The 27,072-nt window shown below is 43.1% G+C and overlaps 1 protein-coding gene across 2 annotated transcripts in view; it reads left to right on the top strand.

The window, feature by feature from the left end:
* Window positions 1–27,072, top strand: part of LOC115108027 (A-kinase anchor protein 12-like) — a 55,464-nt gene that overhangs the window by 9,556 nt on the left and 18,836 nt on the right. For both annotated transcript variants that reach the window (XM_029631898.2, XM_065008918.1), the window contains exon 2: window positions 10,104–10,209. In XM_029631898.2, coding sequence (XP_029487758.1) covers window positions 10,104–10,209 — 106 coding nt within the window. The remainder of the gene's footprint in view (window positions 1–10,103; window positions 10,210–27,072) is intronic.

The raw sequence follows: 27,072 nt of genomic DNA, 5'->3' as shown, positions 1-27,072 counted from the left end.
TTTCACTGCAGCTAATGTAGAAGGAAAAGCTGTGTACATTTGAAAATACTGTGCCATATCATATGTGACGAATGCAACAAAGATGCAGAAACATCTGGCAAGTGCATAAAGTTCCCTCAGCGCTCACAACAAGCAACCTCTGACAAAAGTCTCTCTACTTTTATTCGCGGTGAAAATGATGAATCAGACACCTTATCAATAGCAACAGCTCATGGTCCTCCTGGAATCAGAAGTTTTTTTGAAATGCTGAGGTGTGTATGCAACTGGTTTACCTCTGATGCTCACAGGTAATGTGTATTGGAAGAGATTTCTGAATGTTCTTCGCCCAGCATACACCCCTCCAACCAGACATGCCTTATCTACTAATTTGCTGGATGCAGAGTTCAACACAGTTCAAGTGAAAGTCAAGCAAATCATAGAGAAAGCAGACTGTATTGCAATCATCTCTGATGAGTGGTCGAATGTTCGTGGGCAAGGAATAATTAACAACGTCATCTCCACCCCTCAACCAGTATTCTACAAGAGCACAGACACAAGGGACAACAGACACACCGGTCTCTACATTGCAGCTGAGCTGAAGGCAGTCATCAATGACCTTGGACCACAGAAGGTATTTCCACTGGTGACAGACAATGCTGCGAACATGAAGGCTACTTGGTCTAAAGTGGGAGTCCTACCCTGACATCACACCCATTGGCTGTGCTGCTCATGCATTGAATCTGCTCCTCAATGACATTATGCCACTGAAAACAATGGATACACTCTACTAGAGAGCACCACATTGAAGCCGTTGGGGTGGTGTTGTCATCATGTTTGACAGTCTCCTGGAGGGGAAGGAGTCTCTCCAAGAAATGGCCATATCACTGTCTACCGATATGGACAGCCCCATCAAGAGGATCCTCCTGGATGATGTATTTTGGGAGAGGTAAGCAGCCTGAAACTCCTGAAACCTAAATAGCAGTAGCCATTGCACAGATTGAGGGAGACAATGCCATCTTGTCTGATGTTCAGACTCTGCTTGCAGATGTAAGAGAATAAATCTTTACTACCCTGCCCACTTCCCTGTTGCGCCAAGCAGAGGAAACTGCAGTTCTGAAATAAATAAAAAAGCGTGAAGACTTCTGCCTGAAGCCCATACACGCCACAGCGTCCATGTTGGACCCCAAGTATGCTAGCAAGAGCATCCTGTCTGGTGCAGAGATCAACAAGGCCTATGGTGTCATCACTACCGTGTCTCGCCACCTTGGCTTGGATGAGGGAAAGGTTCTTGGTTGTCTGGCGAAGTACATTTCCAAGCAAGGGCTTTGGGTTGGAGATGCAATATGGCAGTTGTGCCAACATATCTCATCAGCCACCTGGTGGAAGGGACTTCGTGGATCTGAGGCCCTTTCTCATTTTCCTCCATCATCCTCCAAATCCCACCAACAGACACCAAAACCCGCAACAGGCTGACCAGTACAAGGGTTAAAAAACTGGTGGCCATCCGGGCAAATGTGAGGCTTTTTGAACCTGACAACCAGCCTTCCACAACAAGGTTGGAAAGTGACAGTGAAGATGAGGACTCAGAGTCTGATGTTCATGTGGTGGACATTGTTGTGGTCCAGGGAGAAGACATGAATGCCTGAGAGGAAGACAACCAAAGCGTTAGTCTAGAAACTATCATTTTACAGAATTGAATAAATATGTCTTCTTATGATAAGGTAAAATGTTTATGTTTTTCTCTCCATGTGATATGGCAAATATATCCAATGCAAAAAAATCTACATTTAAATGGGATTCATATTCATTTGCATATATTTCTGTTAATTCCCATATATTCCCGTTAATTCCCACGGATGTTTCCACCTCTGAATATAACCCAAAATGTGCCACCCTACTAGTAACGCTACAATGTTCTCTTCCCAGAGTGTGTACTTTGTTTGTTGTTTTGGTCTTTATGTCTCACTGCTCTGTACGAGCTCTCTTCTCTTGCCTCTCTTTCTCTCTTAATGGAGGAGAAATGGGAAGAAGCTTGTGTGTAATTAGAGTTTGTCCTCCATCCCCCCATTTTGGCCATGTCAGATCCACCGCCAGCTCAGCTCTGAAAATAATGGACTTGTGTATTTGGGCTTTTAAAAAGGAGAGGAGGCTCTTGTTCTTTTGTAAGTTTCTCACCCCTCGCTCCCTCTGACGGAGAGTTCAATCCCGTTACATGATAATGAGTTTCAGGGAATTACATAAATTATATTATGATTATCTTAAAATGTTCCTGAAATAGGCTTACCCCCTCTTTGGAGGCCATCCTTGAGACAGCATTAGTGTCTGTCTGTGTTTCTCTGTTAGTTATTTTGCGTTATAGGGATAAGGGAAACATCACATGGAGAGCCGTCTGGTCTGTGGCTCTCTAATCTAACAGGTTGTCTTTTATTCTAGTCCTGTTATATTTTACACACAGCACCGGACAGGTTTATTCCACTGTGTCTGTGGATTCTCCAGTTCAGATGTCTGGTTATTCATCTGGTTATTATTGACAGATTAATCAGAATGGATTAAAAAACAAGAATTAAACAAACAAACAAATGAACAAACTGTTACCGCGAGGTGTACCAATTCAGAGACTTATGGCCTCCGAACTATGATCACACAACAAAATGCCATTCCAGCTGAATCTGCGGTCTCATTCAATGGCACATGGAGCAGCTTCCCTTTTCTGGTTCCTAAGAGCGTGATAGCACAAGACTTGGAAAGCAACAAAAAGACACACAAAACATAACATTATTAACGATGTGATAAGCAATGCATAAATATATATGCATATGACAACCAAAGTCTAAGACCATGACAATTCCCGCTCTCTCTTCACCTGACTCTATGCCTCCAGGATACTTTCCTGCTGGGTTCCACAGAAATGAAAGCTCTAAAAAGCTTCCTCATGCTTTTGCCCTGTCTTTAGGACCCAGGTCCCAAGAGGTGTTCCCAAGTCATGTTGCCACTTTGTTGCCCATCTTCTCGATTTCACCTGATAGGCACAACACCTGATATGCAAGTGCGTATCCGTAATCCATGTTCCATCCTCTTGAGGTAAAACAGCATTGTATATGCTTTCACATCTATGCCTTCAACATTTTGTTCACAGTACAATGGACAATCCTCTATCATATGATGCGTTAACCCATAAAGCAGTTAAACCCCAAACCAACTATGATGTTTATAGTAGTTCCCAGAACCAATCTATCCGTATGTCTTACGGTGGAATCTAGTCTCTCTCTCGCTCCGCTTCCTCTGTCATGGTGTCTTCACTCACCCATTATGCAGTTGGACCTCACTTCATGTGAGAACTATGCACCCCCCAAGGAGAGACATGACGATCTTAACCACTGCAGGTACTATGCAAGGAGTGTTTGGCCATTTCATTTAAATGTGTTCCCTTTAGAATCCATTCCCCTGGCATTTCGCCTAAAATCTTCAACCCAAAATAAGTTTTCGTGTGGCATATTTAGCCAATTTCTCATTGTAGGGAATACGCAGGTTCTATAACACTTTCTCTCACCAAGGCAGCCGCCTTAAACATTTTGTCTGCTTTACGATTGCCTATGGCGATTGTATCTGTTCGACTAGTATGAGCTTCACATTTCACCACTGCTAATTTACTGGTTAACTGACATTCTTCTGTCGCTGTTAACATGCCCCGTGATGACCACAATGTACCGAAATCATGAACTACTCCAAATGCATACCACACAGAGCCTACCCCGTTACTCTATTCTCGTCTGTGTTCATGTAACTAGAGCCATCTTTATACAATATTTTTCCCTCTTGCAAATCAGGTCTAGATTTTGGAGTAATTTGATCTGGGTCACATGTATGCGATTCACCTTCCCCATGCAACGGCATTAATAACGCAGGATTCAAAGCACCAATCTTATGAAATTGTAGATTTTCCCCATTTAACGTTAATTCCCATTTTGTCCATCTTGCACTATTAACATGTTGTGCTTTCATGCTGTTCACTATGGTTGCTACTGCGTGTGGTATATACATATCTACTTTTTGACCCATTGTAATGGAAGCCGTGTTATGCAACACCATTTCAGTTGCCTGTATCGCTCTAAGGCACGGTGTGACATTCTTTTGCCACCGAGTCTAGCGATTTACTCCAGTACATTACTGGTCTTTCTCTACCCCCATGATTTTGCATAACCACCGCTCTACAATGTCCCTCTTGTTCATGAACAATTTTTTAAAATGTCATTTTAGGTTTAGCAATCCCAATGCTGGCGCTTGACACAATTGCTTCTTTACCTCAACAAACACTTCATCTTCTCATGTGGACCCTTCCCCCCTTACGTCAACTCTGTAAGCGGCTCAGCAATTTCAGAGAATGATGGAATAAAATGTTGAACAAAATTGAAAACTCCTAAAGTTTTCCTGAGAAAAAATGGAAAACCCCAAAATATGTTACCTTTTGCTTTGGTAGTTGTGCTTTGTCATACGATGCTTTATGACCCTGTTCCACCAAATTGTCTACCAATGTGGTGCGGTCTCGCATGTGAGTTTCTTTCATCCACGTATTATACCAACACAGAACCTACAATTGACACCCTTTTAACGATTATTTCAATGCAAAATGATACCACGTGGGACTGTTTTTAAATCCCATCAGTACTCTACTAAAAATGAGGTAAAACGTGATCTTATACGTCTTCCATCACATAGAAACCGTAATCTCTAATCTCTTTGAAAAAGATGCAAACTCTTGTATAGCTGCATTTCCTGCTAATGCCAATGCCTGATTGTCCCACATCTAAAACAGGGAGCCATCTCCTTACACTTTAATGTTTTTTTCGCTACGTTTCTTAGTTTTATCCTGGCCATTGAAACTATAGTTAGTGATTTCCTCTATGGCTCTACTAACCCTTCACATGTCTGTGAGGCGAGCGGAGTCATATTCCACTCTCAAAACATTGTCTCGGACCAAAGCGCAGCGGGGTAAGTGTTCATGACTTTTATTTAACTGAACACTGAAACAAAAAGAACAAAGTGCAAAACGAAACCGAAACAGTGCTGTCAGGTGCAGAAAACACTAAACAGAAAACTTCCCACAAAACATAGGTGGGAAAAAGCTACCTAAGTATGGTTCCCAATCAGAGACAACGATAGTCAGCTGTCCCTGATTGAGAACCATACCCGGCCAAAACAAAGAAATACAAAACATAGAAAAAGGAACATAGAATGCCCACCCAAATCACACCCTAACCAAACCAAAATAGAGATATAAAAAGCTCTCTAAGGTCAGGGTGTGACAGCTTTCTCTATATTACAGGGAGAAACAAGTCTGTTTGTCGCCATATCAATAGTTATTATTCCGTGAACACGCCCGACGGTGTTCAGGGTATTTTAGATTTCTTCACTCCCGTCTATAATACCCACCTTCTATTAACTATTTTCTAAGATGGCACAAGACACTTCCCCGGATAATAATTAGTTGGTCACGGCACTTAATACCTTGTATTATAACCAATACCATAGTTTCTGCAAATGTATTACTGGAGAACACGGACAATACTTTGTCCTATTCCAGTACTTCCTCAAATATCACGATTATTGATAACACACATCATCAAAATTATTCACAATTGTCTTCCTATTTCCACATACTCTGCCATGGTTCATCACCCCAACAGGGCTATGCAGGGAACCAACCCCGCTGGTATTTACCCCCTAGGACTCACCCTTCGCAGGTTCCAGCCTGCTCGGGTTTACCTTCCGGGACTCACCCTATATTAATAGTAATCACAGGTATTAATCCACTGGGATTAGCTATTGACTTTATAGTACTAGCAGGAACCAACCTACTAGGGAGCTACCCCCTAGGACTTACCCTACAGGTACCAGCCTGTATGAGTTTCTTCCGGGACTTACCATTTACTATAAAGCTAGGACCGGTCGTCACACAATGGGCCTATAGAATTAAATTTAGGCTCTCCAGGTCCAAATCCCATAATTAGTTCAGCCAACGATTCTCATCTACCCAAGATGTCAAAATGAGTGGAAACAGATATAGGAACTAGCCTACCTTGCTTGTTGCCAGCTCTGCTCCACTGATCTGGACTCTTTGGTTTGACTACAAATTGTGGTGAACTCCTGGCTAGCTCGCCATCTGTTAGATTCTTATTTTTCAGAGCTGATAACCCACGGACTCTAGAGAAGCTTGAACCAAGTTTAATTCTTCCCAACGGTTCTGTACAGCTCTAATCAGACAACCAAACATTTGTCACATCCAGATATTTATATCCCACTTAAGGCACTCCTTCTCTCCAATCCTTACATGTTATGGCTCTACAGGAAGATAATAAAGAAGGTAACAGGATACCAAACCTTTATTGCTCCTTTACACATTCCACAGCTATCTGTCTTTCTACAGAGACCCAGTCTCTTTCACTCATTAATATACTGTGTCTGATCTATCAAGTCTTTAACCTTTCTGGCGCAGGCGTTCCGCTAGCGACCCACCTCGACAACATCCGGTGAAATTGCAGCACGCCAAATTAAAAATACAATAAACGCAATATTAAACATTCATGATAATACAAGTGTCATACATGATTCTTTAGCTTAGAATCTTGGCAATCTTACCACATCGTCTGATTGCAAAAAGGCTTTACGGCGAAAGCACAGCATTCGATTATCTGAGGTCAGCACCCCACAACATCATAATATCCAAACAGGCACAGGCATCACAAAATCCCATATATCGACAAAATAAGTCACTTCCCTTTGAAGACCTTCCTCTGATCGCGATCACAAGAGTCCCAGGAACACAATGAATGGTAATTTTGTTCGATACATTCCTTCTTTATATCCCAAACAGTCCGATTAGTAGGCGTCATTGAGTTCAGTAATCCACCCGTTCAGAATGCAGACATAGGAGTTCCAAAAGTTACCTGTAAAGTTAGTCCAAACAAATCAAACAACGTTTCTAATCCATTATTAGGTACTCTAATATCTAAATAAACAATATTTAATACGGAGCAAACTATTTTCAAGAGGAAAGGAAAAGAACGTAGCGCGCTCCCTCGGTCACGCGCGCAATGAGACTAGTTTTGCCATAGGACTCCCTGAGGATAAACAACTATTCTTCGTTGGTTTTTCAGAATACAAGTCAGAAACCATATATAATGACTGTTGACATCTAGTGAAAGCCATAGGAACTGCAATTTGGGCAAATTGCTTAGAGTTACAACCAACCACAATATCACCCCAATTCTAATTGGTGCTTGGTGTGTGGGATGTGCCCAGAAATCTGGAAAGAGTTAAAGGTCATTCCTCTACCAAAGGAAAACAAATCTGCCTTCACAGCATGCTGCCTGTTTTAAGATGTGTTAGGATTCGGCATGGGCCTTCAGATCCTCAAAAAGTTCTACAGCTGCACCTTTGAGAGCATCTTGAATGGCTGCATTACCGCTAATTGAGGGCCTGATGATTAGTTGACAAGTTGAATGACGTATGCTTCAATAAAACTGTGTACTGTTGGGGGTACTCGAGGACCAGTTGGGAAGCACTGGCCTAAAGTATGATGGCATTAGCATTATGGGCATTTGCAAGGCACATTGTTTACATATTGTTGAACCTCCAAATTGTTATCAACTTTAAAACGATAACAGTACAAAATGTAAACTCAGCTAAAAAATAAATGTCCTCTCACTGTCAACTGTGTTTATTTTCAGCAAAGTTAACATTTGTAAATATTTGTATTAACATACAAAGATTCAACAACTGAGACATAAACTGAACAAGTTCCACAGACATGTGACTAACAGAAATTTAATAATGTGTCCCTGAGCAAAGGGGGGGTATAAAATAAAAAGTAACAGTCAGTATCTAGTGTAGCCACCTGCTGCATTAAGAACTGCAGAACTGCATCTTCTCCTCATGGGACCACACCAGATTTGCCAGTTCTTGATGTGAGATGTTACCCCACTCTTCCACCAAGGCACCTGCAAGTTCCCAGAACTTTCTGGTGGGAATGGCCATAGCCCTCACCCTCCGATCCAACAGGTCCCAGACGTGCTCAATGGGATTGAGATCCGGGCTCTTCGCTGGCCATGGCAGAACACTGACAGTCCTTTCTGGCAGGAAATCACGCACAAAACGAGCAGTATGGCTGGTGGCATTGTCATGCTGGAGGGTCATGTCAGGAAGAACCTGCAGGAAGGTTACCACATGAGGGAGGAGGATGTCTTTCCTGTAACGCACAGCATTGAGATAGCCTGCAAGGACAACAACCAAGGACAACAACCCCAAGTCCGATGATGCTGTGACACACCTCCCCAGACCATGACGGACCCTCCACCTCCAAATCGATCCCGCTCCAGAGTACTGGCCTTGGAGTAACGCTCATTCCTTCAACGATAAACTCGAATCTGACCATCACCCCTGGTGAGACAAAACCGCAACTCGTCAGTGAAGGGCAGCGATGGTGGGTTTGTTGTTGCCGGTGATGTCTGGTGAGGACCTGCCTTACAACAGGCCTATCAGTCCTCAATTCAGCCTCTCTCAGCCTATTGCAGACAGTCTGAGCACTGATAGAGGGATTGTGCGTTCCTGGTGTAACTCGGGCAGTAGTTGTTGCCATCCTGTACCTGTCCCACAGGTGTGATGTTCGGCTGTACCGATCCCGTGCAGGTGTTGTTACACGTGATCTGCCACTGCGAGGACGATCAGCGGTCCATCCTGTCTCCATGTAGTGCTGTCTTAGACGTCTCACATTGCAATCTATTGCCCTAACCACATCTGCAGTCCTCTTGCTTCCTTGCAGCAAGCCTAAGACATGTTCACGCAGATGAGCAGGGACCCTGCACATGAAACTTTGTTTAAATGTTTAAACCCTTTACAATGAAGGTCTGTGAAGTTATTTGGATTTTTACGAATTATTTTGAACGACAGGGTCCTGAAAAAGGAAGTTTCTTTTTTTGCAGAGTTTTTATATCCCGAAGTATTCAGACTCCTTGACTTTTACCACATTTTGTTATGTTACAGCGTTATTCTAAAATGGATTATATTAGTGTTTCTCCTCATCAATCTACACATAATACACCATAATGACAAAGCGAAAACAGGTTTAAATTTTTTTTTGCAGATGTATTAAAAACAGAAGTACCTTATTGACATAAGTATTCAGACCATATGCTATGAGATCTCAGGTGCATCCTGTTTCCACTGATCATCCTTGAGATGTTTCCATAACTTGATCCACCGGTGGTAAATTCTATTGATTGGACATGATTTGGAAAGTGTCACGTTCGTCGTATTGATGATACCAAGGCACAGCGTGATTTCAATACATACTTCTTTTAATAAAGAAAGAACACTAAACAAAATAACCGTGACGCTATATAACCCGAGTGCTGACAGGCAACTACACAGACAATAACCCACCAAACCAAAATGGGAAATGGCAACCTAAATAGGATCCCCAATCAGAGACAACGATAAACAGCCGTCTCTGATTGGGAACCAATTCAGGCCACCATAGACCTACATTTACCTAGACAAACCAAAATCCCATAGATGTACAAAAACCCTAGACAAGGCGAAAACACACATACCACCCTTGTCACACCCTGACCTAACCAAAATAATAAAGAAAACAAAGATACCTAAGGTCAAGGGCGTGACAGAAAGGCACACACCTGTCTTTACAAGGTCCCACAGTTGACAGTGCATGTCAGAGCAAAAACCAAGCCATGGCTTGGACAAAAATATTTGTCCGTAGAGCGCCGAGACAGGATTGTGTCGAGGCACAGGTATTATTACTGCACTGTTTTAAGTCTGAGATGGCACTTACCCTTGTGCACCCTATGGGCATGACACCTCTGGGAGGTGTATAGCTACTTTGTTATGAATTTGACATTATATGTCATTGTTGGATGGAGGAATATTATTATGATACATGTTTCTTTATTTTGAAACCTTGTTGAAAACCATTAGTTTTTTCTGCTCTCTTGGCATGACAATTTGTGTATTGAATACTGTGCAGATGCTGTGCTTTTACTGATGAGTATCTCTGCTGTGTTGTTGAAGTTATCTTTCAGTGCTCTCTCCTCTCCCCCCTTCCTCATCAGTTCCAGCAGAAGAATGGACAGATCTCCATCACCAGTCTGAATGGGAAGGCAGATGAACAGACAGAGCTCAATGACCACTCAGAGGACAACACCCTAGCAGAGGAAGGTTAGAGAGACAGTTGTTTATTTATCTATATGATTGTGATTGTCTGTGAGCTTGTGTTTATGTATGGATGTGTCTGTTTGAGTTTGTCCCTGATCGTATTTGTGCATTCGATGTGCAGGTGGGTGGGGGGGTGTGTGAGAGAGTGTGTGTGTGAGTGTGGTATGGCCCCTGACAGACACAAAATACAATGCCACCCATGTTCAGCCTCTGGCCCTTTGTGTGTGGGTGTGGGTGTCTGTGTGATCTGTAGATCCCTGCAACTATGTCCCTCGAGAGCCTCTTGATCCTTCACTAATCTTTCTGTCAACGCTGAAGGGACACCTACAGTTTCCTATTGGAGCTTTGAAACAGGTCCCTCACATGGTGACCAGACCGTCCATGTGCAACATCGCGCACATAATTTTGTTCACCCACACCAGACGCAATCAGGACACGCAGGTTGAAATTTCAAAATGAAATCTGAACCAACTATATTAATTTGGGGACAGGTCAAAAAGCATTAAACATAAATGGAAATGTAGCTTGCTAGCTTGCTGTTGCTAGCTAATTTGTCCTGGGATATAAACATTGGGTTGTTATTTTACCTGAAATGCACAAGGTCCTCTACTCCGACAATAATCCACAGAAACCGAGGTTGATTCTAGTAATCTCTCCTCCTTCAGGATTCTTCTTCTTCTCTGGACTTTATATGGCGGTTAGCAACCAACTTTAAGGTGCATTACCAACTGGACTGGAGTGAAGAACTCAGTTCATCTTTCAATCACCCACATGGGTATGTGCTCCTAAAAACCAATGAGGAGATGGGAGAGGCGGGACTTGCAGTGCGTCAAGCATCACAAATAGAACCAAGTTCTATTTTAGCGCCTGGCTACGCAGACGCTTGTTGACGCGCGCTAGCAGTGTGGTGCAATGATTGAATAACATTTATGTGTACATTTATTTTGCATCCCTCGCGCATGCGAGCCATGTGGTCTGCATGTCACACACTCACATAGCCAACGCACACCTGGACTGCATGGAGGCTTAGTTGTTCTAGGTAATCAGGTGTAAGACTGTGTGTAGACACCTGCCCATTAACTTGAACTAGCTTGAAAGTAATTTGTTTGTGGGGTCTTAACTAAAGCCAGGTAGAATTCCTTACGACCCTGCCCACTCTGTGTATGCGTGTTTGTTTATTTACGTTAACGTTCCTAACAGGGTCTCCATCTAGGGAGGAAAGTGCCCGTACAGCCCTCCCAGATAAATATTTAGCAGGCTGCGACCCGACTCGAACAAAAGTGACCATCGCCGTTTAATAACTCTGTTCTGCCAGGGGAAGGAGTAACTCTATACTTCTTTAAACAGAGGGATAGGTCACATACCACACTGTCAAAAAGCCTATTTAATGAAGTGATGCACTGTATGTAGAGAAAGATCTGGTGAGATTAGACATACAGTACATTAGGAAAGTATTCAGACCCTTTCACTTTTTTCAGCATTTTGTTACGTTACAGCCTTATTCTAAAATGGATTAAATAAATAAAAAATCTGAGAAAGCGAAAACAGGTTTTTCTAAGTTTTGCAAATTTTAAATCAGAAATAACTTATTTACATAAGTATTCAGACCCTTTGCTCTGAGACTCAAAATTGAGCTGAGGTACATCCTGTTTCCATTGATCATCCTTGAGATGTTTCTACAACTTGAATGGAGTCCACCTGTGGTAAATTCAATTGATTGTACGTGATTTGGAAAGGCACACTCCTGTCTATATAAGGTCAAAAGAATTGTCCGTAGAGCTCAGAGAGAGGATGGTGTCGAGGCACAGATCTGAGGAAGGGTACCAAAACACTTCTGCAGCATTGAAGGTCCCCAAGAACACAGTGGCCTCCATCATTCTTAAAAGGAAGAAGTTTGGAACCACCAAGACTTTTCCTAGAGCTGGTCGCCAGGCCAAACTGAGCAATCGGGGGAGAAGGGCCATGGTCATGAAGGTGACCAAGAACCCGATGGTCACTCTGACAGAGCTCTAGAGTTCGTCTGTGGAGATGGGAGAACCTTCCAGAAGGACAACCATCTTTGCAGCACTGCACCAATCATCAAACATAGACTTGGAATCACTTGCCACTTTAATAATTGGAACGCTAGTCACTTTACTCATCTCATATGTATATACTGTATTCTATTGTACTCTATTTTAGTCAATGCCACTCCGACATTGATGAATCTCAATATTTATATAATTCAATTTTTTACTTGTAGATGTGTGAATCGTTAGATAATACTGCACTGTTGGAGCTAGGAACACAAGCATTTCACTACACCTTCAATAACATGTTAAATATGTGTATGTAACCAATACAATTTATTTAATATTGTAGAGTGGCCAGACAGAAGCCACTCCTCAGTAAAAGGCACATGACCGCTGGCTTCGAGTTTGCCTAAAGGACTCTCAGAACTTGAGAAACTAGATTCTCTGTTCTGATGAAACCAAAATTGAACTATTTTTGGCCTGACTGCCAAGCGTCACATCTGGAGGAAACCTGGCACCATCCCTAAGGTGAAACATGGTGGTGGCAGCATCATTCTGTGTAGATGTTTTTCAGACTAGTCCAGAGCGCTCAGGACCTCAGACTGGGGCGACGGTTCACCTTCCAACAGGAAAATGGTCCTCAGCTTCGGGACAAGTCTCTGAATGTCCTTGAGTGGCCCAGCCAGAGCCAGGATTTGAACCTGATCGAATATCTCTGGAGAGACCTGAAAATAGCTGTGCATGGACCGCAGGATCTCGTCATGGTTTCTATGTGCATTCAAATTGCCATCGATGAAATGCAATTGTGTTGCCAATACCATAACCCCACCAACACCATGGGGGACTCTGTTCACAACGTTGACATCAGCAAACCAATCGCCAACATGGCACCACACACGCTGTCTGCCATCTGCCCGTTACAGTTGATGCCATACACGTGGTCTGCGGTTGTGAGACCGTTTGGACTGCTCTATCAACCCCATCACCCTCTTGTGTTAAAATCCCCACTTCAACATTCCAGTATTAAAGTGGCAGTGCAATTAAAGTGATTTTCCAGTTTTTTTAAATACTGGACAAAAATATAAACGCAACATGTGAAGTTTTGGTCTCATGTTTCATGAGCTGAAGTAAAAGATCCCAGAAATGTTCCATACCCACAAAAAGCTTATTTCTCTCAAACGTTGTGGACAAATGTATTTACACCCCTGTTAGTGAGCGTTTCTCCTTTGCCAAGATAATTAATCCACATGACAGGTGTGGCATTTCAAGAAGCCTAATGAACAGAATGATCATTACACAGGTGCAGCTTGTGCTGGTGACAATAAAAGGCCACTCTAAAATGTGCAGTTTTGTCACACAACACAATGCCACAGATGTCTCAAGTTGAGGGAGCGTGCAATTGGCATGCTGACTGCAGGAATGTCAAACAGAGCTGTTGCCAAATATTTGAATCCGAATTTCTCTACCATAAGCAGCCTCCAATGTCGTTTTAGAGAATTTGGCTGTATGTCCAACCAGGCTCACAACCGCAGATCACTTGTGACCACGCCAGCCCAGGACCTCCACATCCGGTTTCTTCACCTGCAGGATTGTCTGAGGAGGGCGGGGGTGGTGCTGAGGAGTATTTCTGTCTGTATTAAAGCCCTTTTGGGGGGAAAAACTCTGATTGGCTGGGCCTGGCTCCCCAGTGGGTGGGCCTGGCTCCCCAGCCCATTTAAGTGAAGTCCATAAATTAGGGCCTAATTTATTGATTTCAATTGACTGATTTCCTTCTATGAACTGTAAATCAAATCAAATGTATTGATAAAGCCCTTCTTACAACAGCTGATATCTCAAAGTGCTGTACAGAAACGCAGCCTAAAACTCCAAAAAGTAAGCAATGCAGGTTTTGAAGCACTGTGGCTAGGAAAAGCTCCCTAGAAAGGCCAGAACCTAGAAAGAAACCTAGAGAGGAACCAGGCTATGAGGGGTGGCCAGTCCTCTTCTGGCGGTGCTGGGTGGAGATTATAACAGAACATGGCCAAGATGTTCAAATGTTCATAGGTGACCAGCAGGGTCAAATAATAATAATCACAGTGGATGTCGAGGGTGCAACAAGTCAGCACCTCAGGAGTAAATGTCAGTTGGATTTTCATAGCTGATCATTCAGAGTATCTCTGCTGCTCCTGCTGTCTCTAGAGGTAGCCGCAGGCAGAACAGTTGAAACTGGAGCAGCAGCGCGGCCAGGTGGACTGGGGACAGCAAGGAGTCATCAGGCCAGATAGTCCTGAGGTATGGTCCTAGGGCTCAGGTCCTCCGAGAGAGAGAAAGAAAGAAAGAGTTAGAGAGCATACTTAAATTCACACAGGACACCGGATAAGACAGGATAAATACTCCAGATATAACAGACTGGCCTCCTGACACAAAATACTGCATCATAGAGAGTGAGTGGTCGTGAGACACTGTGGCCCCATCCGACGAGACCCCCGGACAAGGCCAAACAGGCAGGATATAACCCCACCCACTTTGCCAAAGCACAGCCCCCACACCACTAGAGGGATATCTTCAACCACCAACGTACAATCCTGAGACAAGGCCGAGTATAGCCCACAAAGATCTCCACCACGGCACGACTCAAGGAGGGGGGCGCCAACCCAGACAGGAAGATCATGTCAATGACTCAACCCACTCAAGTAACGCACCCCTCCCAGGAACGGCATGGAAGAGCACCAGTAAGCCAGTGACTCAGCCCCTGTAACAGGGTTAGAGGCAGAGAATTCCTGTGGAGCGAGGGGAACCGGCCAGGCAGAGACAGCAAGGATGGTTCGTTGCTCCAGTGCCTTTCCGTTCACCTTTACACTCCTGGGAAAGACTACACTCTATCATAGGACCTACTGAAGAGATGAGTCTTCAATAAAGACTTAAAGGTTGAGACCGAGTCTGCGTCTCTCACATGGGTAGGCAGACCATTCCATAAAAATGGAGCTCTATAGGAGAAAGCCCTGCCTTCAGCTGTTTGTTTAGAAATGTTAGGGACAGTAAAGAGGCCTGCGTCTTGTGACCTTAGCGTATGTGTAGATATGAACAGCAGGACCAAATCGGAAAGATAGGTAGGAGCAAGCCCATGTAATGCTTTGTAGGTTAGCGGTAAAACCTTGAAATCAGCCCTTGCCTTAACAGGAAGCCAGTGTAGAGAGTCTAGTCCTGGAGTAATATGATCAAATTTTGTGGTTCTAGTCAAGATTCTAGCAGCCGTGTTTAGCACTAACTGAAGTTTACTTAGTGCTTTATCCGAGTAGCCGGAAAGTAGAGCATTGCAGTCTAACCTAGAAGTAACAAAAGCATGGATACATTTTTATGCATCATTTTTGGACAGAAAGTTTCAGATTTTTGCAATGTTACGTAGATGGAAAAAAGCTGTCTTTGAAACAGTCTTGATATGTTCGTCAAAAGAGAGATCAGGGTCCAGAGTAACGCCGATCTCCGTCACAGTTTAATTTAGAGACGACTGTACAACCATCAAGATTAAATGTCAGAAGATCTCTTTGTGTCTTGGGACCTAGAACAAGCATCTCTGTTTTGTCCGAGTTTAAAAGTAAAACATTTGCAGCCATCCACTTCCTTATGTCTGAAACAAAGGCTTCCAGCGAGGGCAATTTTGGGGCTTCACCATGTTTCATCGAAATGTACAGCTGTGTGTCATCCGCATAATAGTGAAAGTTAACATTATGTTTCCGAATTACATCACCAAGAGGTAAAATATATAGTGAAAATAATAGTGGTCCTAAAACGGGACCTTGAGGAACACCGAAATGTATAGTTGATTTGTCAGAGGACAAACCATCCACAGAGACAAACTGATATCTTTCCAACAGATAAGATCTAAACCAGGCCAGAACTTGTCCGTGTAGACCAATTTGACGTTTCCAATCTCTCCAAAAGAATGTGGTGATCGATGTTATCAAAAGCAGCACTAAGGTCTATGAACACGAGGACAGATGCAGAGCCTCGGTCTGACACCATTAAAAGGTAATTTACCACCTTCATAAGTGCAGTCTCAGTGCTATGATGGGGCCTAAAACCAGACTGAAGCGTTTCATATACATTGTTTGTTTTCAGGAAGGCAGTGAGTTGCTGTGCAACAGCTTTTTCTAATATTTTTGAGAGGAATGGGAGATTCGATATAGGCCGATAGTTCTTCATATTTTCTGGGTCAAGGTTTGGCTTTTTCAAGAGAGGCTTTATTACTGCCACTTTTAGTGAGTTTGGTACACATCCGGTGGAAAGAGAGCCGTTTATTATGTTCAACATAGGAGGGCCAAGCACAGGAAGCAGCTCTTTCAGTAGTTTAGTTGGAATAGGGTCCAGTATGCAGCTTGAAGGTTTAGAGACCATGATTATTTTCATCATTGTTTCAAGAGATATAGTACTAAAACACTTGAGTGTCTCCCTTGATCCTAGGTCCTGGCAGTTGTTTAGACTCAGGGAAACTGAGGTTTGGAGGAATACGCAGATTTAAAGAGGAGTGCGTAATTTGCTTTCTAATGATCATGATCTTTTCCTCAAAGAAGTTCATGAATTTATCACTGCTGAAGTGAAAGCCATCCTCTCTTGGGGAATCCAGCTTTTTAGGTAGCTGTGCGACAGTTCTTATTTTCCTCAATTAAGTTGGAACAAAAGGATGATCAAGCAGCAGTGAGAGCTCTTCGATACTGCACGGTACTGTCTTTCCAAGCAAGTCGGAAGACTTCCAGTTTGGCGTGGCGCCATTTCCGTTCCAATTTTCTGGAGGCTTGCTTCAGAGCTCGGGACTTTTCTGTATACCAGAGAGCTTGTTTCTTATGACAAATGTTTTTAGGGGTGTGACTGCATCTAGCGTATTGTGCAAGGTTAAATTGAGTTCACCAGTTAGGTGGTTAACTGATTTTTGTACTTTGACGTCCTTGGGTCGGCGGAGGGAATCTGGAAGGGCTTCTAGGAATCTTTGGGTTGTGCGAGAATTTATAGAACAACTTTTGATGATCCTTGGTTTGGATCTGAGCAGATTATTTGTTTCGATTGCAAACGTAATTAAATGGTGGTCTGGTGGTCCAGGATTATGAGGAAAAACATTAAGATCCACAACATTGATTCCACGGGACAAAACTAGGTCCAGAGTATGACTGTGGTAGTGAGTAGGTCCGGAGACATTTTGGACAAAACCCACTGAGTCGATGTCGTCGATGATGGCTCCAAAAATTAAAATATTATCTGCCATGACTAGAAGGTCCAATAGCAATTCAGGGAACTCCGTGAGGAAATCTGTATATGGCCCAGGAGGCCTGTAAACAGTAGCTATAAAAAGTGATTGAGTTGGCTGCATAGATTTCATGACTTGAAGCTTTTTTGGTCAATTGAAATTTGCTTGCATAAATGTTAGCAACACCTCTGCCTTTGCAGGATGTGCAGGGGATATGGTCACTAGTGTAACCAGGAGGTGGGGCCTCATTTAACACAGTAAATTCATCAGGCTTAAGCCATGTTTCAGTCAGCCCAATCACATTAAGATTATGATCAGTTATTAGTTCATTGACCATAACTGCCTTGGAAGTGAGGGATCTAACATTAAGTAGCCCTATTTTGAAATGTGAGGTATCACAATCTCTTTCAATAATGGCAGATATGGAGGTCTTTATTCCAGTGAGATTGCTAAGGCGAACACCGCCATGTTTAGTTTTGCCCAACCTAAGTCGAGGCACAGACACGGTCTCAATGGGGATAGCTGAGCTGACTACACTGACTGTGCTAATGGCAGACTCCACTAAGCTGGCAGGCTGGCTAATAGCCTGCTGCCTGGCCTGCACCCTATTTCATTGTGGAGCTAGGGGAGTTAAAGCCCTGTCTATGTTCGTAGATCAGATGAGAGCACCCCTCCAGCTAGGATGGATTCCGTCACTCCTCAACAGGCCAGGCTTGGTCCTGTTTGTGGGTGAGTCCCAGAAAGAGGGCCAATTATCTACGAATTCTATGTTTTGGGAGGAGCAGAAAACAGTTTTCAACCAGCGATTGAGTTGTGAGACTCTGCTGTAGAGCTCATCAAACTTTGAGGGGGCCAGAGACAAATACTTGATGCCAACACATCTTTCTAGCTGATTTACACGTTGAAGCTATGTTGCGCTTGGTGACCTCTGACTGTTTCATCCTAACATTGTTGGTGCCAACGTGGATAACAATATTCCAATACTCTACACTCGCCAGTTTTAGTTTTAGCCAGAACCATCTTCAGATTAGCCTTAAAGTCGGTAGCCCTGCACCCTGGTAAACAGTATGATCGCTGAATTATTCATTTTAAGTCTAATACTACGTGTAATGGAGTCGCCAGTGACTAGGGTTTTCAATTTGTCAGAGCTAATGGTGCGAGGCTTCGGCGTCTCAGAGCCCGTAACGGGAAGAGTAGAGACCCGGGAAGGCTCGGCCTCTGTGGAGAGAACCGTTTGAAAGTTTCTGTCGGATGAATGAGCGACACCGGTTGAGCATTCCTACAGCATTTCCCTCCAGAAGCCATGAGAAATTTGTCCAGCTGCAGGGACTGTGCGAGGGGATTTATACTACTATCTGTACTTACTGGTGGCACAGACGCTATTTTATCCTTTCCTACTCTGAAATTACCCTTGCCTAACGATTGCGTCTGAAGCACAGCTATCCTCGCCGTAAGGCAATCGTACTCCTGTATATTATGAGTACAATGACTGAAATTAGAAGGCATCATGTTAATGTTACTACTTAGCTTTGGCTAGTGGATGTCCTGACGAACCACGTTCAGATAAAGCGTCCGGAGTGAAAAAGTTTAATGAAAACTAAAAATATAAACGTAATTAAAAAGTAAAAACCGTCAAATTGTCAGGTAGCAAAGCAAGGTTAGCAACAAAACGCACAGCAGCACATAAACAAGTCTGCAAGTTGTGACCGGAAGTGACACACACTAACAGTCCGTTGAGGTTGGTGTAACTCTAGAGATGCGCCTGACAATTATCGTCCGAACCCTTTTTCATGATGAAGTGGGGAAAACTATTAGGCATCGTCCCATCATTTATGGGAGTACCATCTACGACCTGCACATCTGCTCTGGATTGTTGCAGGGTTAGATCCTGGTTTTGGGCGGTCCCGAAATTAGTCAAGGACCCTGCCAGATCTGCTGGTTCTAGATAGTTTTCCTCTGGATTGAGATCGACCCCAGCCCCACTAGTACCGGCAGTTCGTTATCAACGAGGTCTGCCATTTCATCCTCATCCTCCCCTACTAGTACCTGTGACGTTGGCCCCTGGGAGACCTCTTTTCTTGGCTTTGGTTAAAGGCCCCATGCTTCTTCCTGCTTGGTCATGGTTGTTGACTTCTCAAATTAATCCTACAGACGAAGAACCATATATGTGACATAAAAAAATATATATATATAAAAATAAAAATAAATATTTTAAAAAAAATATATAGATAAATCAACAATCATTATTGGACACCCTTTTTCTACAGTGAACCCGTTTCACAAGCGTTCCACGCGCTAATTAACAATCATTTTAAATTTAAAGATAGGCTCCACTCAGAATGGACGGACAAGCACACAACTTTTCTGTGGCTGATGATAATCGCCAAAATGTAGGAAAGAAACGTAAAACAAAATAAAAGAATGGAAAGACAGGCAAAGGAAGATCTTACGGGATGCGGGAAAACCCTATACAAATCGTAAGGGTCAAGAAAAAAACCAAGAGGTATGTGGAAGAACCGTATATCAAACAATCAAGCTAGCTAGCTATGGAGTACAGTAACTAAAATGTACAGTGGGACAAAAAAGTATTTAGTCAGCCACCAATTGTGCAAGTTCTCCGACTTAAAAAGATGAGAGAGGCCTGTAAATTTTCATCATAGGTACACTTCAACTATGACAGACAAAATGAGAGAAACAAATCCAGAAAATCATATTGTAGGATTTTTAATGAATTTATTTGCAAATTATGGTGGAAAATAAGTATTTGGTCAATAACAAAAGTTTCTCAATACTTTGTTATATACCCTTTGTTGGCAATGACAAAGGTCAAACGTTTTCTGTAAGTCTTCACAAGGTTTTCACACACTGTTTCTGGTATTTTGGCCCATTCCTCCATGCAGATCTCCTCTAGAGCAGTGATTTTTGGGGGGCTGTTGCTGGGCAACACAGACTTTCAACTCCCTGCAAAGATTTTCTATGGGGTTGAGATCTAGAGACTGGAAAGGCCACTCCAGGACCTTGAAATGCCTCTTACGAAGCCACTCCTTCGTTGCCCGGGGCGGTGTGTTTGGGATCATTGTCATGCTGAAAGACCCAGCCACGTTTCATCTTTAATGCCCTTGCTGATGGAAGGAGGTTTTCACTCAAAATCTCACGATACATGGCCCCATTCATTCTTTCCTTTACACGGATCAGTCGTCCTGGTCCCTTTGCAGAAAAACAGCCCCAAAAGCATGATGTTTCCACCCCCATGCTTCACAGTAGGTATGGTGTTATTTGGATGCAACTCATCATTCTTTGTCCTCCAAACACGACGAGTTGAGTTTTTACCAAAAAGTTCAATTTGGGTTTCATCTGACCATATGACATTCTCCCAATCTTCTTCTGGATCATCCAAATGCTCTCTAGCAAACTTCAGATGGGCCTGGACATTTACTGGCTTAAGCAGGGGGACACGTCTGGCACTGCAGGATTTGAGTCCCTGGCGGCGTAGTGTGTTACTAATGGTAGGCTTTGTTACTTTGGTCCCAGCTCTCTGCAGGTCATTCACTAGGTCCCCCCATGTGGTTCTGGGATTTTTGCTCACTGTTCTTGTGATGATTTTGACCCCACGGGGTGAGATCTTGAGTGGAGCCCCAGATCGAGGGAGATTATCAGTGGTCTTGTATGTCTTCCATTTCCTAATAATTGCTCCCACAGTTGATTTCTTCAAACCAAGCTGCTTACATATTGCAGATTCAGTCTTCCCAGCCTGGTGCAGGTCTACAATTTTGTTTATGGTGTCCTTTGACAGCTCTTTGGTCTTGGCCATAGTGGAGTTTGGAGTGTAACTGTTTGAGGATGTGGACAGGTGTCTTTTATACTGATAACAAGTTCAAACAGGTGCCATTAATACAGGTAACGAGTGGAGGACAGAGGAGCCTCTTAAAAAAGGTCTGTGAGAACCAGAAATCTTGCTTGTTTGTAGGTGACCAAATACTTATTTTCCACCATAATTTGAAAATAAATTCATAAAAAATCTTACAATGTGATTTTCTGGATTTTTTTTCTCATTTTGTCTGTCATAGTTGAATGGTACTTATGATGAAAATTACAGGACTCATCTTTTTAAGTGGGAGAACTTGCACAATTGGTGGCTGACTAAATACTTTTTTGCCCCACTGTAATACTTATTTACTGCCGTCACCTCAGTACAGAAGGACATTTCTTGCCTTTAGCATGATTTTAACGCGATTCAAAACTTATTTGCTGATCATCGTGTTAAAGGCAAAGAGTATGGTTTTCTGAACGTTTTATAATGTTGACCTTAGGGACCTGCATAATGGACATGCATATTGGTACATCACATTGATCCATATTTGATATGTACAAGTTGTGTTTGTTTTGACTAAATTAATTTAATTGTATTCTATTTTTGTAGTTATTCTATGGTATGTTTACATTGAGGGCTTCATTTTAAATGTGACTAAGATTTCATGACTCAACTTTTAAGAAAAGTCATCAGTGCTAAAGTTGATAGACCACCTTTAAATGAACCTCCATACAAATTAATTAACTACATATTGCATTTAAGTTATTTACATGAAGGGCATCTGTACTTGAAAGTACTTAAAACATCATATCAGGTGTTAAAAAAGGACATCTTACAAGAGTCATGCAAAATGTCACATATACTGTTCTTCCACAAACTGAAATCATCACTGGAGATATATGGTTCTTCCACATTCTAAAAATTAAAACGGCAATAAAAAAAGTATTTTTTGAAATAACAAAAAATATAAAAATTGTTGTTGGAAGATATGGGTATGGTGAATTATTTGTCAACCATAAAACACCTAATGTGGTAACACAATTAATAATATAAAAATAACTGATTATCTTAAAAAATTGAAAAATTGTCACATATATGGTTCTTCGTCTGTATGATTCAAATATGCCATTCTTTTGGCCTAACTTTGCAAAGTATCTACCCAATATTACATCATATGGTATCTTTGGGACCACGCCGACCTCATAATCCAGCAGACCGTCCTCGGTTTGTATGCTCACTAAGGCTGTGGGGTACAGATGGCTATCCCCATGAATGCATGTAACACTGATATCCTGACTTGTATCCAGTTTATGAGTCGGCACTAGGCCTGCAACGACCAGGGTTAGCATACTGCCGGAATCCAGCAGTGCTTCAACCTCTTTCCCTTCAACCTTCCCCCTGCACATACGTTTGTTTCTTGATCTTTCAAGTACAGTGGTTACCACAGGACATGCATACCATATATCATCTTCTTTTTCACAGAGGTTAAATTGCATTCACTCTTCTTTTATAGGGCAGGAGGCTGCAATATGTCCCGGGTGATTACAATTGTAACAGAGAATAGGGTTTCGGGGGGGAGACCCCTCAACCCCCGGTCCCGGTTTTCAGTTTTTTCCTTAGTGTCTTGGCCCAATACTGATTCTTTCCTCATGGCCCACCGCTGCTCTCTTCCACCTCCACATGTTGGGACAGTTTTACCCTGTCCGCTGGTTTGCCCAGGCCTGGGGAATGGGAATCTTTCCTCCTGTGCCTGCTCAACTGTTCCTGCCGTACAATACCGTTGAAAAAGGCCCACAAGATGGTCGGCAAAAAGTACCTTGTTCTGGCCAACCCATCGTTGCACTTCTTTGGGTAGACCTCGCTGAAACTGGTCGAGTACGATGGCCTCGACGATCTCGGCGGATGAACGGATCTCCAGTCGCAACCATTTCCGTGCCAGGTGAATCAAGTCAAACATCTATATTCGGGGGGTTGGCCAGGTCAGTACGAACTCTGGTGGAAGCGGTGTGCCCTCACGGTATCGGTCACTCCCAGTCTAGTCAGAATGTCTCCCTTTAGTTTATCATAATCCTGTGCATCTTTCAACTCCATGTCGAAATACGCTTTTTGAGCGTCCCCTGACAGGTATGGTGCCAGAAGTCCTGCCCATTCTTCTTTCACTTCTCCCTCTCTGCCGTCCCTTCGAAGGTGGTAAGATATGCTTCCACATCATCCTGCTTTGTCATTTTTTTAAAGAAAATGATTGGCCTGCCTATGGCTATTTGCAGCTGGTAACTGAGCCCCAATTTGGTCCGCTAGCTCCTTTAGGCCTCCTCTTAACTTCCGGGTGTTTCTCTCTTGCTCTTCTCTGAGCAGCTGGTTGGTGCAATGTTGGACCTGTAACGTGTCCTGATACACTCGCATTGCATCCTGATGAGCTATTTGTTGAGCTCTAGTTGCCTCTTGTTGGGTGGACACCGCTTGTAACAGGGCCTGTATGGCTCCCTCCATAGTCATTTTCCTGAGAAACTGTCCTAACCAAACAAAGCCACACAAAAAAAAAACCTGACTCCCCTTTGGAGTGCTAACTGAACGATTTTTGTCTTCTACCTAACCATTCTCCACCACGTGTGACAAACCTCTTCAAGGTTAGGAGTGTTTGTCGCAAATTAAGTGGGAAACTGTCACCAAAATCACCCCAGAATGATAGTTTCCCCAAACAGGACAGTACCTGTGTGTTTGTTTCTCCATCCGGGTCCACCCAGGCCGCAGGCAAGATCGAGGATAGCAGGGTTCGGTACACGAATCGGGTTCTCAGAGGGTCCAGGTCCAAATGCCAACAGTCTAGCTCATACACGGTAAATCCAGCCAATATATATTGTCTCTTTCTCTATGGTTCACAGATCCTCTCTCTCTCTTCCTGGTTTGTCTTGACCCTTTATCTGTGAGCCGGACCCACCTTCTGAGGGTTCCCCTTGCTTCTGGGATTTGTAGTTTTGGCAGTCAGCCATTTTGTGATCTGTAGTTCTGATCAGGGTGGCCATTTTAGTGATCGGGAAGAGCCTGTTTATTAGTTCTGCTCTCAAATATCTGCCATTTATCACTCGACCCCCTTCTTTGCCACAATATATACCTATATATACACACACACACACACACACACACACACAGTCATGGCCAAAAGTTTTGAGAATGACACAAATATTAATTTCCACAAAGTTTGCTGCTTCAGATGTTACTATGGAATACTGAAGTATAATTACAAGCATTTCATATGTGTCAAAGACTTTTATTGACAATTACATGAAGTTGATGCAAAGAGTCAATATTTGCAGGGTTGACCCTTTTTCAAGACCTCTGCAATCCGCCCTGGCATGCTGTCAATTAACTTCTGGGCCCATTCTTGCATAATCAATGCTTGGAGTTTGTCAGCATTTGTGGGGTTTTGTTTGTACACCCGCCTCTTGAGGATTGACCACAAGTTCTCAATGGGATTAAGGTCTGGGGAGTTTCCTGGCCATGGACCCAACATATCGATGTTTGTTCCCCTAGCCACTTAGTTATCACGTTTGCCTTATGGCAAGGAGCCCCATCATGCTGGAAAAGGCATTGTTCATCACCAAACTGTTCCTGGATGGTTGGGAGAAGTTGCTCTCGGAGGATGTGTTTGTACCATTCTTTATTCATGTCTGTGTTCTTAGACAAAATTGTGAGTGAGCCCACTCCCTTGGCTAAGAAGCAACCCCACACATGAATGGTCTCAGGATGCTTTAATGTTGGCATGACACAGGACTGATGGTAGCGTTCACCTTGTCTTCTACAGAAAAGCTTTTTTCCAAGGTCCCCAAACAATCGGAAAGGGGATTCATCAGAGAAAATTACTTTACCCCAGTCCTCCGCAGTCCAATCCCTGTACGTTTTGCAGAATATCAGTCTGTCCCTGGTGTTTTTCCTGGAGAGAAGTGGCTTCTTGGCTGCCCTTTTTGACGCCAGGCCATCCTCCAAAAGTCTTCGCCTCACTGTGCGTGCAGATGCACTCACACCTGCCTGCTGCCATTCCTGAGCAAGCTCTGTACTGGTGGTGCCCCGATCCCGCAGCTGAATCAACTTTAGGAGACGGTCCTGGCGCTTGCTGGACTTTCTTGGACGCCCTGAAGCATTCGTCACAACAATTGACCCGCTCTCCTTGAAGTTCTTGATGATCCAATAAATGGTTGATTTAGGTGCAATCTTACTGGCAGCAATATCCTTGCCGGTGAAGCCCTTTTTTTGCAAAGCAATGATGACAGCACATGTTTCCTTGCAGGTAAACATGGTGACAGAAGAAGAACAATGATTCCAAGCACCACCCTCCTTTTGAAGCTTCCAGTCTGTTATTTGAACTCAATCAGTATGACAGAGTGATCTCCAGCCTTGTCCTCGTAAACACTCACACCTGTGTTAACGAGAGTATCACTGACATGATGTCAGCTGGTCCTTTTGTGGCAGGGCTGAAATGCAGTGGAAATGTTTTTGGGGGATTCAGTTCATTTGCATGGCAAAGAGGGACTTTGCAATGAATTGCAATTCATCTGATCACTTTTCATAAAATGCTGGAGTATATGCAAATTGCAATCATACAAACTGAGGCAGCAGACTTTGTGAAAATTAATATTTGTGTCATTCTCAAAACTTTTGGCCACGACTGTATACACTACCGTTCAAATGTTTGAGGTCAGTTAGAAATGTCCTTGCTTTTGAAAGAAAAGCATCGTTTTTTTGTCCATTAAAATAACATCAAATTGATCAGAAATAGTGTGGACATTGTTAATTTTGAAAATGACTATTGTAGCTGGAAACGGCGTACAGAGGCCCATTATCAGTAACCATCGCTCCTGTGTTCCAATGGCACCTTGTGTGAGCTAATCCAAGTTAATCATTTTAAAAGGCTAATTGATCATTAGAAAACCCTTTTGCAATTGTGTTAGCACAGATGAAAACTTGTGCTGGTTAAAGAAGAAATAAACTGGGCATTCTTTAGACGAGTTGAGTATCTCGATCATCAGCGTCTGTGGGTTCAATTACAGACTCAAAAAAAGACCTTTCTTATGAAACTCGTCAGTCTATTCTTGTCCTGAGAAATTAAGGCTATTCCACGCAAGAAATTGCCAAGAAACTGAAGATCTCGTACAACGCTGTGTACTACTCTCTTCACAGAACATCGCAAACTGCCTCTAACTAGAATAGAAAGAGGAGTGGGAGGCCCGGGTAGACAACTGAGCAAGGGGACAAGTACATTTGTGTTTAGTTTGAGAAACAGACGCCTCACAAGTCTCCAACTGCCAGATTCATTAAATAGTACCCGCAAAACACCAGTCTCAACGTCAACAGTGAAGAGGCTACTCCGAGATGCTGGCCTTCTAAGCAGAGTTGCAAAGAAAAAGCCATATCTCAGACTGGCCAATAAAAATAAAAGATTAAGATGGGCAAAAGAACACAGACAAACCGTAGCAAGTATTCAACCACAGGAGGTTGGTGGCACCTTAATTGGGGAGAGCGGGCTTGTGGTATTGGCTGGAGCGGAATAGGTGGAATCGTATCAAGTATATCACAAGGTTTCCTCCGCTGTTTTGGACCACTCAGGCCACTGACTGGAGCAAGTTCCTCGTCTGGTGAGCAAGATGCTCACAACACACTGCCGAACTCGTCCACTGGAATGTCTCCATTCGAGTGTCAGTTCGGGTTCATTGTGTTTTTTGTTTTCACAAACTTTGTACCTTCTGTTGCAGAACCGGGGGTTTGGTCAAGATGTTTACATAGATCAGACACGGACAGAGTATGATTAGCTCAGTTTGAAGGGTGTTTAT

The sequence above is a fragment of the Oncorhynchus nerka genome, linkage group LG24 (genome assembly GCF_034236695.1).
Source record: "Oncorhynchus nerka isolate Pitt River linkage group LG24, Oner_Uvic_2.0, whole genome shotgun sequence".
NCBI classification, from domain to species: domain Eukaryota; kingdom Metazoa; phylum Chordata; class Actinopteri; order Salmoniformes; family Salmonidae; genus Oncorhynchus; species Oncorhynchus nerka.
Note: the sequence above shows the minus strand (reverse complement) of the source record. Positions and strands in the feature narration are given on the sequence as shown.